Here is a 13,388-nt window from a genome sequence, read left to right as displayed (position 1 = left end):
CTCAATCAGCGTCTGGTTTTCCAAAATTAAAGTCTGCTTGCTTGAATCTTCGATGGGAAATTATGACAACAATTGTAACAACTAATACGTAAGTAAAGTAGGTCAAAGGATGCTCGTGCGAGCTACTATCAAATACAATGTTGATTAGCTAGTTAGCTATTAGTATGAAGTTGGTGTTCACAATTGCAATACTTAAAAGGGGTGCAGACTAGAGACAAATAAATGCAGTAATATCAGGCGGGCTGGTTGTCTGGCTTGAAGCTTTGTGAACTTTCCTTGCACTGCGATTGCGTGCGCGATTTGGTTTCACTGCCAACATTCCTTAATGTAAGAGGCAATGCGCAAACTCAGTTGGTGGCAAAATACAACTGTTGTTACTACTCATGTCAAATGTATTTTATTGTCATGTTCAATTACTTATGGTTGTACTAACGAAACAGAGTTTCCCCAGGACCATGATGCCATATTAAAAAACATGACAGTAAGGTGCCAGGGTCAACGTAACCTACAGTGACCGGACAGTATGTACAGTGACCGGACAGTATGCATCACAGGACAGTATGCAGTGACAGGACAATATGTACAGTGACAGGACAGTATGTTCAGTGACAAGACAGTAGGTACAGTGACAGGACAGTATGTACAGTGACGGGGCAGTATGTACAGTGACGGGGCAGTATGTACAGTGACAGGACAGAATGTAGTGTCAGGACAGTATGTAGTGACAGGACAGTATGTACAGTGACAGGACAGTATGCAGTGACAGGACAATATGTACAGTGACAGGACAGTATGTTCAGTGACAAGACAGTAGGTACAGTGACAGGACAGTATGTACAGTGACGGGGCAGTATGTACAGTGACAGGACAGAATGTAGTGACAGGACAGTATGTACAGTGACGGGGCAGTATGTACAGTGACAGGACAGTATGTACAGTGATTGGAGGTAGCAGTTATGAAGTGATAGGTTCTCGTGCCAATATATTGTGATGCCAATTTGTTGAGCGGTCATCTTCCTTGTATAGACCTACAAAAGTGAAATACACAGCCAATAAATAAAGGTTCATCTGCTGTCCTCACATTCACACACTGTTGTCCTTATACTTAACAGATCATCTATGATGTCCCAAAGGCCCAACTCCTTCTCAGGTCACCTTCTGGCAGCAACCTTGAAGGTGGGTTTCACTGTGCAACCAGGCCTACCCAAGCTGCCGCTGGGCCAAGGGCTGATTTGAATGGCACACTGGGACTTGCAGATGACGTGAAATACATTTTTATTTCTGCTGTGTAAGATGTAGGCCTACTGCTTTTAATTTGAGTTGAACGCTGTTGGTCAGCAAACACAAGCCATGGCTCTACTTCAGAAAGGATACTGTTCACAGCTGTATGAATCAATAGGACATTACCATTACCTGAATGACTTGTAGTGGTCAGGAGGTTATGCCTGTTCTGATGATAGCATAAACCATGTTAGATTGTTGGCTCTATGTGCATTGTTTGGGTCTCCTTTCTCTGTCTTCTGTTTCTGTGTCTTTGGTTCTGTTGCAGGATGGCAGGCAGGTAGAGGAGCTGTGATTGCTGCTAGAGCACACCTGTGATCTGTGCCTCGGTCCTTAATAAGTTGTGCCCTAACAAGCTGGGTCTCTCCATTACTATCAGGAATGTCATTACTGTTTGCTTTTTAGTTTGTAATGATTCTCTACACTCAACACTTGCACTGATCCCACACCCATTCCCTACACTACTAATTTACCAACAGTTTCTTTGTAAGCACTTTTTATTAAATAAATTCATGTTTATTCTTATTACCGTGGCTTGTCACTTCCTGAAGTTCTTATCTAATCTTCCTATGAATCCAGTTATGACAGCATTAAACAAGCACTGGTTGGCTACACACCTCATGCCAGGCTTATACAGATGTGTGTATTGGCACTTTGTAAGGTTTAGTGTAGGCTACTACCTCGTGTGAATGAATACATTCAACGTTTGTGTAGTGACCTGTATCCATTTACGACATGTCTAGCACCTCTACTCTAAGGAAAATACTATATTTTGACTATCTTTCTGTCCCCTGGTCCTCCCCCAGCACCAAGGGTGTTCCCAGAGGCCAACACCTGTGACATAACCCTGAGACTGCCCATACACACAACCCAGTTCAAACAGTACATGAAGTCTGGGATAATACAGGCACCCACCTTTGGGCAGGCATAATGTCACGGCCACAGCCGTGCCCCCGTTTTTGGTTTTGCCCTGCCCTACCGCGTCCTTGTGTCTGCCATTGTCTTCACCTGCGTCTCGTTGAGTGGTTTCAGTTCTTGTTTGTATTATCGTGTCCACCTGTGTCTTGTTTGGTTCTGTGTATTTTAGGTTCCTGTTTTGTGTCTAGTCTTTGTCTTGTCCTTACCCTTGTTAACGAAATACCCTGTCCAGTGCCGGTCTTTCCTATAGGCGACATAGGCAGCCGCCTAGGGCGGCATAAGAGTGGTTGCTGGTGAAAAATCAGTCTAGGGCGCCAAATGTGCTAGGACCGCTACTGACCCTGGCTGTTTCCCGTTTAAAAGAATAAACCCTTTGTTTGAGGCAAAGTCTGGCTACTCTCCTGCGTTTGGATCCTACCACCACATACCGTAAAACATAAGGCATAATTGAATTAATTAAAGACATAAAATTAAATTGTATAACCTTACTTTTAGAGTGTTTGATTTTAAAAGGGTTTCTTAGTAGCATTGGCTTCTGAGTGTAGGTGGCAACCTACAGATATTACCGTTGGACTTACAAAAATGTCTTATAATTCTTTAAACTTCTCTTTAATCAATGCATCTGCAGTCGTAATCCTGAATGGAAGTTTAGTTAAAATCTAGTATTTTTCACCCCTTTACCAAGACACTGTAGCCTAATGATGGTACATTGTGTTAGTTTGGAGTATGTTTTAAGGCTGAATGTAGGGGAAAGTGTATTACATGAGAAGGAAATGTAACAAAAGGTTAGGGTATGATTTCCCAGATAATGAAAATGGTGTTACCCTTATAGATGGTGTCACTAAAGGGTCAATGACCTGAGCGTCAGGTCACCTCATAAAAGTAGAGGACGCATTGCGTTATTTGTTATGGAAAATTATCCCTAGTGAGCAGGCACTGTGAAGATAAAGTTATCACAATTATTTTATTGGTAGCCTAACACTGCATTGCGAGAGCAGGTTTCTTCTCTTTTGTGTTTTTCTGCAGACATTGAGAACTTGGGTTGGACATCTTTGAACAGTGCTAGTTCATGACTATACCATATCAAGCTTGATTGTCTATTCGCCTACCATTTAGTTAGCTGACGATTAGCAGTGTACGATATTTTGTGTTAACCGGGTTCATTGGAAGATTAGATTGATACTTTATTGCTCCAGAAGTAAATGAAGTGGAAAGCCACATGAATATGGATAACAGTGTATTTCTTCAATATAAAGTGCTTACAAAAAACGGTTTTATGTGACGGTCATGTAAATTAGTAGTGTAGGGAGTGGATGTGGGATCAGTGCAAGTGTAGAGAATCATTACAAACTAAAAGGCAAACAGTGATGATGTTCCTGCTAGTAATGGAGAGACCCAGCTTGTTAGGGCACAGCTTATTAAGGACCAAGGCACAGGTCACAGGTGTGCCCCTGCAGCAATCACAGCTCCTCTACCTGCCTGCCATCCTGCAACAGAACCAAAGACACAGAAACAGAAAACAGGGAGAGGAGACCCAAACAATACACAGAGCCAACAATCTAACATGGTTTATTTCCTACATCAGAACAGGCATAACCTCCTGACCACTACAAGTCATTCAGGTAATGGTAATGTCCTATTGATTCATACAGCTGTGAACAGTATCCTTTCTGAAGTAGAGCCATGGCTTGTGTTTGCTGACCATGGCAGTGTTTAACAGCGTTCAACTCAAATTAAAAGCAGTAGGCCTACATCTTACACAGCAGAAATAAAAATGTTATTTCACGTCATCTGCAAGTCCCAGTGTGCCATTCCAATCAGCCCTTGGCCCAGCAGCAGCAGCTTGGGTAGGCCTGGTTGCACAGTGAAACCCACCTGTAAGGTTGCTGCCAGAAGGTGACCTGAGAAGGAGTTGGGCCTTTAGGACATCATAGATGATTTGTATAGTATAAGGACAACATTGTGTGAATGTGAGGACAGCCGATGAACCTTTATTTATTGTATTTCACTTTTGTAGGTCTATACAAGGAAGATGACCGCTCAACAAATTGGCATCACAATATATTGGCACGAGAACCTGTCACTTCATAACTGCTACCTCCAATCACTGTACACACTGTCCTGTCACTGTCATACTGTCCTGTCACTGCATACTGTCCTGTCACTGTACATACTGTCTTGTCACTAAACATACTGTCCTGTTACTGTACATACTGTCCTGTCACTGAACATACTGTCCTGTCACTGCATACTGTCCTGTCACTGTACATACTGTCCTGTCACTGCATACTGTCCTGTCACTATACATACTGTCCTGTCACTGTACATAGTGTCTTGTCACTGTACATACTGTCCTGTCACTGTACATACTGTCCTGTCACTGTACATAGTGTCTTGTCACTGTATATACTGTCCTGTCACTGTACATACTGTCCTGTCACTGTACATACTGTCCTGTCACTGTAGGCTACATATACGCTGGCACCTTACTGTCATGTTTTTTAACATGGCATCATGGTCCTGGGGAAACTCTGTTTCGTTTGTACGACCATATGTAATTGAAAATGACAATAAAATACACTTGACATGAATAGTAACAACAGTTGTATTTTGCCACCAACTGAGTTTGCGCATTGCCTCTTACATTAAGGAATGTTGGCAGTGAAACCAAATCGCGCACAATACTGAGGCAACGCAATCGCAGTGCAAGGAAAGTTCACAAAGCTTCAAGCCAGACAACCAGCCAGTTTGATATTACTGCATTTATTTGTCTCTAGTCTGCACCCCTTTTTAGGATTGCAATTGTGACCACCAACTTCATACTAATAGCTAACTAGCTAACCAACATTGCATTTGTTAGTAGCTCGCATGAGCATCCTTTGACCTACTTGGCTTACGTATTAGTTGTTACAATTGTTGTCATAATTTCCCATCGGAGATTCAAGCAAGCAGACTTTAATTTTGGAAAACCAGACGCTGATTGTGCCAAACCAGGCGTTAATTTCGTGTGGTTTGCTAGACACGTCTCAAAGTTTGAGACGTAATTTACGTGTGTAAATGCAACGTGTCACGTGACACGCTTCAATTCGAGGCGAAAAAGACGCCGACTTTGTATGGAAGTCGGCGTTTTTTACGCGTGGTTGAGACGAGGCCGTGTCAAACAAGACGCAAAAGACGCCGACTTTGCATGCCAAGTCGGCGTTAATTACGCGTGCTAACACACGGGGGCGTCTTAATACTTGCCCACTAGGCCTTCCATAGACGTATGGTTAGGCTGCTCCTTCTCCTTGTCCTGGTAAGCCTAGGAATGTCCCTTTCCGCTCGCCATACAGACAAACAAATAGTTCTCACCGCTACCACAAGATGTCAGTCTATACACATGTGTAGTGTCAGACAGCCCAGAGGGCAGCGTACTACGCCTGGGAATTGTCTCATACCAGATCAAAGAATGCCAGGTAGAGAGTTGGCTTCATAGGTTTCCCTCTTGCTGATTTGGCTAGATACTCCTAAGCCTTCAAGCATAAAGGTGATAGATATCCATAGACATTTGGGGATATCCATAGATATCCCAAAAACACCTAGCAAAGAGGTAGATAGATTAGAGAGAGAGAGAGAGAGAAAGAGAGAGAAAGAGAGAGAAAGAGAGAGAAAGAGAGAGAAAGAGAGAGAGAGTGTACGAGAGAGAGAGATAACAAAAAATTGCATTAGACTCATTATGTTCTCTTCCATTTGTACTTAAATTCTCTCTTCAGATTTGGAATGACTCACAAAATGTGTCTGTCTGAATGCTAATGCAGGGTTATTACAATTATGGTACAGGTAATTCCTAAAGTTATATTTATTTCTGTACAGAACACGAGAAGGACATGCTGATAGCACTGCCTAATTCACGTGCAGTATTCTGTGATGTGTCATAGACTACAAAAAGACTTCAGATACACATACAGTATGAATGAAAGGTTACATGAATGAAAACAATATCGGAATTAAAGGTTTCTGGGTAAGTCGTTGATTACGAAACTCTGTCACTAATGACTATGAAACTGGTAGGCTTTCTCTCTCTATCTCTTTCTCACTCTCTTTCTCTCGCTGTCTGTTTCTCTCTTGCTCTCGCTCTCATACACTTTTCCATACTAGGTCCACTTAACATCCTCGCAGTTCAGACATGCGCGAGGAGGGGGGATGTGAGGGGGGAGGTAAGGGGCGGGTTTGGTATATAATACATCTCCCTGAGAACTTTTGCCTGTCGCCTGGTCTCACACAACGTCTCTATAGCTTCATCAACCGGGACATTAACTCACCTGCAATCTCTCGAACCAAATAACGCCCAGCGTTTCACGACCGCCAACGGACATGGAGCCCCAGCAGAGACACGAACACTCAGTCTGCCACACCTGCCAGAGAACGGGAAATAGAAGAATGAAGGTATGCCTTCGGAGACTAAAAGCATATGATCTTGCTTATTGTGTATGAAAGACGATACGATAGGCTATATGGGGAGAGTCATGTCAAAACCAGTAGGACAATGGCCGGCTTGCACAGCGCTCTTGTAAAATATTTTGTATTTTTCTTGACAAATATGTGAATTACAACGCCGCACAAATGTTTTTACGCAGTCTAAATTTAAGTTAAGGAACATAAGGGCATGTCTCACGTGAGTAGCCGCTATATTGTGGGTTGGGTTATTTAAGAATTATTTTGTATTCTTTCGGGTGTTGTTGGTGCGCCCCTCTGTTGAACTCCGAACAAATGACAAGAATTGTGAGCAGCTGTAGGGGGCGATAAGTCTGTGGATCACAGTGCTCATTGTAGAGTGAGCCTGAGCTAGGCGGAATATATGCTGAGTGTGGATGTTGAGATACTTGACTATTATTGAGTAGACAGTCTTGCAACCTGTTGAGCGTTGTGTAAGAATATGATAGAGAGAATAGGTTTACAGCGTCGTTTTCGTCCAGATTATTATTCCGAGTGCAATGGCATGATAACCGATGACTGTTGAAGGTAACTCAAGTGCAAATTTGGTGAGCCTGAAGATACTTATAAGCAGTATACAAATATCCGGAAGCGCTAGACTATTGACGATTAAAGATCTTCATGGTGTTTATTCTCCTATTTAGCCCATTTAAATTATGTTTGTCAATTGTAGACTGACGTTTGAGCTGTGATTATGGAATCTTGATTTAGTGGTAACCTTCACAATACAAGCAGTGCCGACATGCCAACGGAAACGTATTTCCTTGTACAATGTAGTGTTTGCTAAATTGTTGTATTCTTTTTTTCCAGGTCAGAAAGATGTCTTCGTCAAGTCGAGTGCTGGTGTTTGCGCTGACAATGACGCTGTACATTGTTGAAATGGCCTCGGCTGAAACGCTGTGTGGTGGAGAGTTGGTGGACGCGCTTCAGTTTGTCTGTGAAGATAGAGGATTCTATTTCAGTATGTGACACTTTTCTATTGTAAATTGTAGACTATCTTTTTTCAGGTTGACATGTTTTTCTCTTGTTCGTCTTTGAGTTCGAGTGAGAGAAGATGAGTAGGCTAGTCTCTCTCTCAAACATGCACGCTCACACACACACACACACACACACACACACACACACACACACACACACACATACACACACACACGCACACACACACGCACACACACACACACGCATACTTGTTAATAGACAGCTGTGCACAATGTGTCTCGAGACGCCAGCCTTGCCGATAGTGCTGAGTGGGCGCATTCTGCGGCCGATACCTCTGATTGCATATGAAAGGGCAGCGCACAGCTAAAGGCACACACGACTCAAAGCGACACAATGGCCTGCTTGTTTACCAGAGAATTCCACGGGGAAAGCAATAGCAGCCCAAGAGACATACCAGTCACCTCACCAAGAATGTTCCCAGGCTAGACGACCACACTTGCGACGATGGGAAAAAAACGGCTTTGATGTGGGACCTAATTATTTGATTGAGATAGGGTCATTATCATGATAATAGTCTCATAATCACTGCAGGGTGATGTGATAGTGAAGTCGTCGCCTTTTGTGACTTTGTTTCATTGACTACTATGTTATACTTACTATTACATAGCACCCAGATAAGTAGAGTTTGTTTAAGCCTTTAGCATGACAAACTCTTAACGCAATTCCCCATCTTGGGAATTGAGGTTGACCTTTCACCCCTCAGCTCCCCTGCCGTTCTCGTTTACGTCTCTCCAACAACCCACAGCAAAACAACAACAAGTTGTGGACAATCTAACTTATTTTTAATATGTCATATCCCACCCATACACTGACAAACAGTTCGATCCTTTGTGTGCTGCTTGCCCTGCAATCTTCGCTCTACTCTCAGAGATCATTACCCAATTTGGGCCAACATAGATGTGGTCCCCCTCCTCCTCTCTTCCTCCTCCCCCTGTTTCATCCTCTTTCTCTCAATCATGTTGCTCTTCCCGCAATCCAATCTGGTCAGCTCTCTCAGGAGATTTCTCTGACATTGTTGGGAGAAAAAAAACTTCAAACAAGGCCTTTATTGATTGGATAGTGCTCTCCCGTTAACATCTTTGCCATCTACTTCTTCACTTTCATATTCTACCTCTTTCTCTTTTTCTCACACTCTTTAAGCATTCTTTATCGTGGTCTTTGACCCTCGCTCACCCTGCGTCTTTTCTCTTTGATGTCTATCTCTGCCCCCACCCCTCTCTGGTCCACTTCTTTATCTGTGCTGAGTTGGCAAGAGACAAGGTCAAAGGATAGGGTCAGTTTCGTTTATTTTCACTCCTGAAGAGTCAGTGCCTCGCTCCTCTGTCCCAGAGCGGCTCAGGGTAGACACACTCTAAGAACATTCCTACCCACAAACAAACATAAACAACAACATCTGCGCGAAAAGGTTACAAATCTGGTTTCTTTTGTTTTGATGGAACTGAGGGAAAACAACACAGTCAGACAATCACTGTAGGTCTTGTTTTACTTTCATCCTAACAACCTGTCCCCTCCCTGTCTGCAGGTAGACCTGGTAGATCCAGCAATAGGCGATCTCAGAACCGAGGGATTGTGGAGGAGTGCTGCTTCCGCAGCTGTGACCTCAACCTCCTTGAGCAGTACTGTGCCAAACCAGCCAAGTCAGAGAGAGACGTGTCAGCCTCCTCTCTGCAGGTCATACCCGTGATGCCCGTTCTCAAACAGGTACGCTCTCTCCCTGACACACCTGGGTGGGAAAAGTGGGCAGGTCTAGCTGACTCGACACATCTGAGCCACACAACACAACACACACACACCTACCTCCCCTATGCCCCTGCCAGTGAGAGGGCACATGTGCCCTGGGAAGGGCAGGCTTATCTTGCTGGTAGTTTGTAGGTAAGCATGTATCTCAAACACAGACTGCTGAACACAGTGGAAAACCTCCTGACAGTGAAGAGTACATGATGTGGTGCAGATTAGGGTCAAGGGCACAAACCTGTTAGACTACGTGTGTGTGTTTCTGATGGAGTATGTGTGTGTGTTTGTTTGTGATGCCGAAATTGCAAACATTTTTGCCAGTTTGTTCTGAGTGTGTGCATGATTAGTCACGGAACACTAGATACCCGGTTTTTGGTAAACACTTTGGATCTTGAGTCTATCATTTCCCTTGGACCCCCTAATCTAAACACGTACTGCATTCTCTGTTGCACTTTCACCTGTGGGAGAGTGTAGAGTTGTCTTGAACAAACAAGTGTGCTTTCACATTTTCAAAGAGGAGGCCGGTGTAAGGAGTCGGGCAGAGCCTTTTTTGGGATGGGTTCCCAATTTGTCCAGGCAAGCTGTGGTGTTCTTGTGAACAGGGCTGGCCTCCTCTGTAGATCAGCTGTTTCCAGGCATATTGTGAAGAAGAAAAACACTCTGACATTGACAGGACCATAACAAGGCATTCACAAGAAAGCTCTGCTCAAGCATAAATTCACACCCTTAGTCTTAACACACACACAGAGCCCTTTCACCTCTAGAAACTCTGTTTGTTGGCCAAGTGTCGTGTTCTTATGGTCACGTGTTACAACATTTAGCATGCATAGTAGATGTGTAATACTTATGAACAGTATTTTGTATTGAATGTGGTTGAGTTAGAATTGTGGAGGTCCATTGAACAATGCCAGGCCTTCCTTCCTATACAAGGGTGTGACAGTATAGTGAACTCACTGGCCCCCTTGTTGACAGACTTTTACCTGACGAGGGAACCAGGGCTTGCACGGACAGAAGCCCTCAAAGTCCTTGCTCATGTTCTGAATGCTAATCATCCCTTTAGAAGTCAATGCGCATATTCATCACCTGTTCTCTGGGGTTGGGATTAAGAACTCTTGAGTGAAAAAGAAAATCTACCCAACTGTGCATCTGACAATGTACTGGCCTTCCACTTATTCGTATTTATTCAATTGTCTTGACAGCCAATTTATTGACACTTGTACGCCCCCCCCCCCCCCCGCCCCCCAGGAGGTACCCAGGAAACAGCACGTGTCCTCCAACAACAAGTACATCCACTTAGATGCGTGGCAGCGGAAGGCGGCCCAGCGCCTTAGGAGGGGTGTGCCCGCCATACTGCGGACCAGGAAGTTCCGGAGGCAGGCGGAGAAACTGAAGATGATGACCCTGGAGCAGCCTTTCCACCGGCCCCTGATCAGCCTGCCCAGCAAACTGCCCCCCGCTCTGAGCCCCATGGACAACTACATCAGCAACAAATGAGACCCACCACCCATACACACACCTCCCGCCGCTCACCCCCCCCCCCCCCCTCACCCTCTTCGCGTGGCCCTTTGCACAGATAAGAGTTTGGAGGGAGGAGGACAAACAGACTAGGGGATTATAGCTTTGTCTCTGACGTCATTTCTGTGGCAGTCTTCTTTGACCTTCCCTGCCCCATCAGAAGCCCACCACCCATCCCGTCTCCTACTACCTGACCCTCTGACCCCCTGCCCTCCTTCCACCCCCACCCTTTTAGCCCCTGACAGACACTCAAAACATGCCTTCACATTCTTCCTGTCTCAACTCTGTGTCTGTCTCTTTCATTCCCTGACACAAAAGGCATAAACACAAATGACGAACAAAAACAATTAGGCTGAATGCGATTCAGGTGGATCCTTGAGGAAAAGAGAAAAAAACATAATGGAAGAAAAGAAGATGAAAGAGTTCTGTAGCTGACAAGTGTGAAGAGGACACCCAATGGAATGTTTTTTGCAGACAAGAAAGTGAAGTGAACAGAAAGTGAAGAACAGCTTGCATAAAAGAATCCATTCCACAACACTTTCCTGAGGCAGAAAAAAAGAAAAATCTCTATTAGTATTTTGTTCTTATTAGTTTGCACCTCTAACTATAAAGGGACTTCCACACTGTAAGGAATTACTTTGTAAAATTAGATTCCTGTTCCAGCACCTTTTAATCACAAACAAAAAGCAGAAAAGTGTCTGCAAAATTGCACATCGCCACGGATTACGTCAAAGTAAAGAAAAAAAGGCACTATTTTTTTATGAACAATGAACGTGTAGCTTAAAAAAATGTCATGGTGCTAGCTTTGGGAATGGACTCAAAGAAGAAGAGGTTCAGAAGCACGTTATTATTTTTTATTTTTTAATTAATATTGCAACTTTCCGTTTTATGGAAAGTTGGACTTTTGAGAAGGAGGATAAATGATAAGGGGGACTTCCTGGACAGTGTTTTAAGGGGGAAGTATGAGTCAGTTTGGCTGGCAGCTGGTGTTGGCCCACAGACATGGGAAGGGGCTCCCTGCAGCTCAGGCCTGTCTCCGCCCCCCCCCCCCCCCCCCCCCCCGCGCTGGCAGGAGACAGGGAGAAGTGTGGGGACACTTAACGGGATACTGTGGACTGCCTGGATTGGGACAGTAATACACTTCCTGTTCCTGGACAGTGCTTCCTGTTTGCTGTGGCGTTATATGACCCTGGCCACCTGCTCTGACAGGAAATGACCTGTCCAATGGACACAGAGCGAGTGGGATGACGATGATTATATTTAGGTTTTTGTCTTATTTTGGTCTTTCTTTTCTCATCTATGTTTTTAAAAAGAAAAAAAGGAATACCCTGTCCGTGTCTGCTACCATGACAACCCTGTTTTTGCAAGATAGGCATTTCCATGGTCATTGTTATGTTATTTTACAGTTTTAATGAAAGGCACAAATTTCAATTCAAAGGGAAAAAACAGCAATAATGGAAACTAACATTTTATGTTATTGTATATCAGTAGTATTCACATGCTTTTTGCCTGAAAACAAATACTTGAATATATATATAAATATATATATATAAATATATAGATATATAATTAGTGTCCAGGGACGTCATGATGGGTTCCTGTAGTCTGAGCTGTATCTTGCATAATGAGCCGCCAAGCTTTTTTGTTTGTTTGTTGAAATACAAATAAGGGCACTGTATAAAGGCATTATTTATTTTGTTATAAAAATATATATGAAAATTGGTCCAAATAATATACGTAGCACTGATGCTCAACTGACGGATTCATTTTGTATGATTTCTTTTTTTTCCCATTTGACTTGTAATGCTTTTGTAGATGCTTTGTACCAAAAATATCTCCTCTTTTCCCTTTTTCCCGCTGCCACAGAAATACTTAAAAAATAAACATGTAACAGCAGCATAGCTTGGACTGCTTAGGCTTGTTATGTCACAGAAATAGGCATGTTTTCTGTACCTGCTGCTCTACTAGGACGCTCCAGAGGTCAGGAAAGGATCTCTGGAAAAGGAACAAGCCCCTAACCATCTGCCATGGTCCTTTACATTCAAATAACTGTCCCAATGTCATGTATTTGATGTCCTCTACCCTTTATGGTTCAAAGCCACTCTTATTAATTGGGGGATTTGGACAGCTGTGTGTTCAGGTTGTCTCTGCACTGTGGCGTACATGTGGCGTGTCCGTACCCCTGGCAGGGGGGTCGTAGTGGGAGGGGAACCCCCATTCCAAGCTGGTTAAATATCCAGCCCCCCCCCAACCAGGCCAGTCAGCTGTATCACTGATGACATTACTGATCCCAGAGGTTGTAGAGAGGTCACCGTCCCTGACGGGAAGTGAGTGGTTTCCCGGCCCTGACTCCTCCGCCATCCTCTCGCTCCGTCCCTCCCTTTGTAAAATACATCCCACCCTGATGTTCATGCGTTACGTGTTTGATGAAGGGCTACCATACTACCATGCTACCATACTACCATACT

The 13,388-nt window shown here is 43.9% G+C and overlaps 1 protein-coding gene across 3 annotated transcripts; it reads left to right on the top strand.

The window, feature by feature from the left end:
* The first annotated feature begins 6,427 nt into the window (after window positions 1-6,427).
* On the top strand, window positions 6,428-12,821 carry igf2b (insulin-like growth factor 2b). Of its 3 annotated transcripts, none has more exons than XM_047051786.1 (4): window positions 6,428-6,624; window positions 7,483-7,633; window positions 9,194-9,372; window positions 10,651-12,821. In XM_047051786.1, exons 1-4 carry the CDS (start codon window positions 6,553-6,555, stop codon window positions 10,897-10,899), a joined length of 651 nt encoding a protein of 216 aa, XP_046907742.1. In that variant the 5' UTR covers window positions 6,428-6,552; the 3' UTR covers window positions 10,900-12,821. The 3 variants fall into 3 exon arrangements, with proteins under 3 accessions (XP_046907742.1, XP_046907743.1, XP_046907744.1); XM_047051787.1 differs by lacking the exon at window positions 6,428-6,624 and adding an exon at window positions 7,000-7,220; XM_047051788.1 differs by lacking the exon at window positions 6,428-6,624 and adding an exon at window positions 7,005-7,200.
* The last annotated feature ends 567 nt before the right edge of the window (window positions 12,822-13,388 follow it).

Source organism: Hypomesus transpacificus, unplaced genomic scaffold (genome assembly GCF_021917145.1).
Source record: "Hypomesus transpacificus isolate Combined female unplaced genomic scaffold, fHypTra1 scaffold_176, whole genome shotgun sequence".
NCBI lineage: Eukaryota > Metazoa > Chordata > Actinopteri > Osmeriformes > Osmeridae > Hypomesus > Hypomesus transpacificus.
The sequence above is the reverse complement of the archived record's forward strand: the minus strand, read 5'-3'. Positions and strand labels throughout refer to the sequence as shown.

Coding starts and splice junctions, on each gene's coding strand:
- igf2b (XM_047051786.1), top strand. CDS start 6,553: ATGGAGCCCCAGCAGAGACACGAACACTCAGTCTGCCACACCTGCCAG. Junction 6,625..7,482: donor CGGGAAATAGAAGAATGAAG/GTATGCCTTCGG, acceptor CTTTTTTTCCAG/GTCAGAAAGATGTCTTCGTC. Junction 9,373..10,650: donor TGATGCCCGTTCTCAAACAG/GTACGCTCTCTC, acceptor CCCGCCCCCCAG/GAGGTACCCAGGAAACAGCA.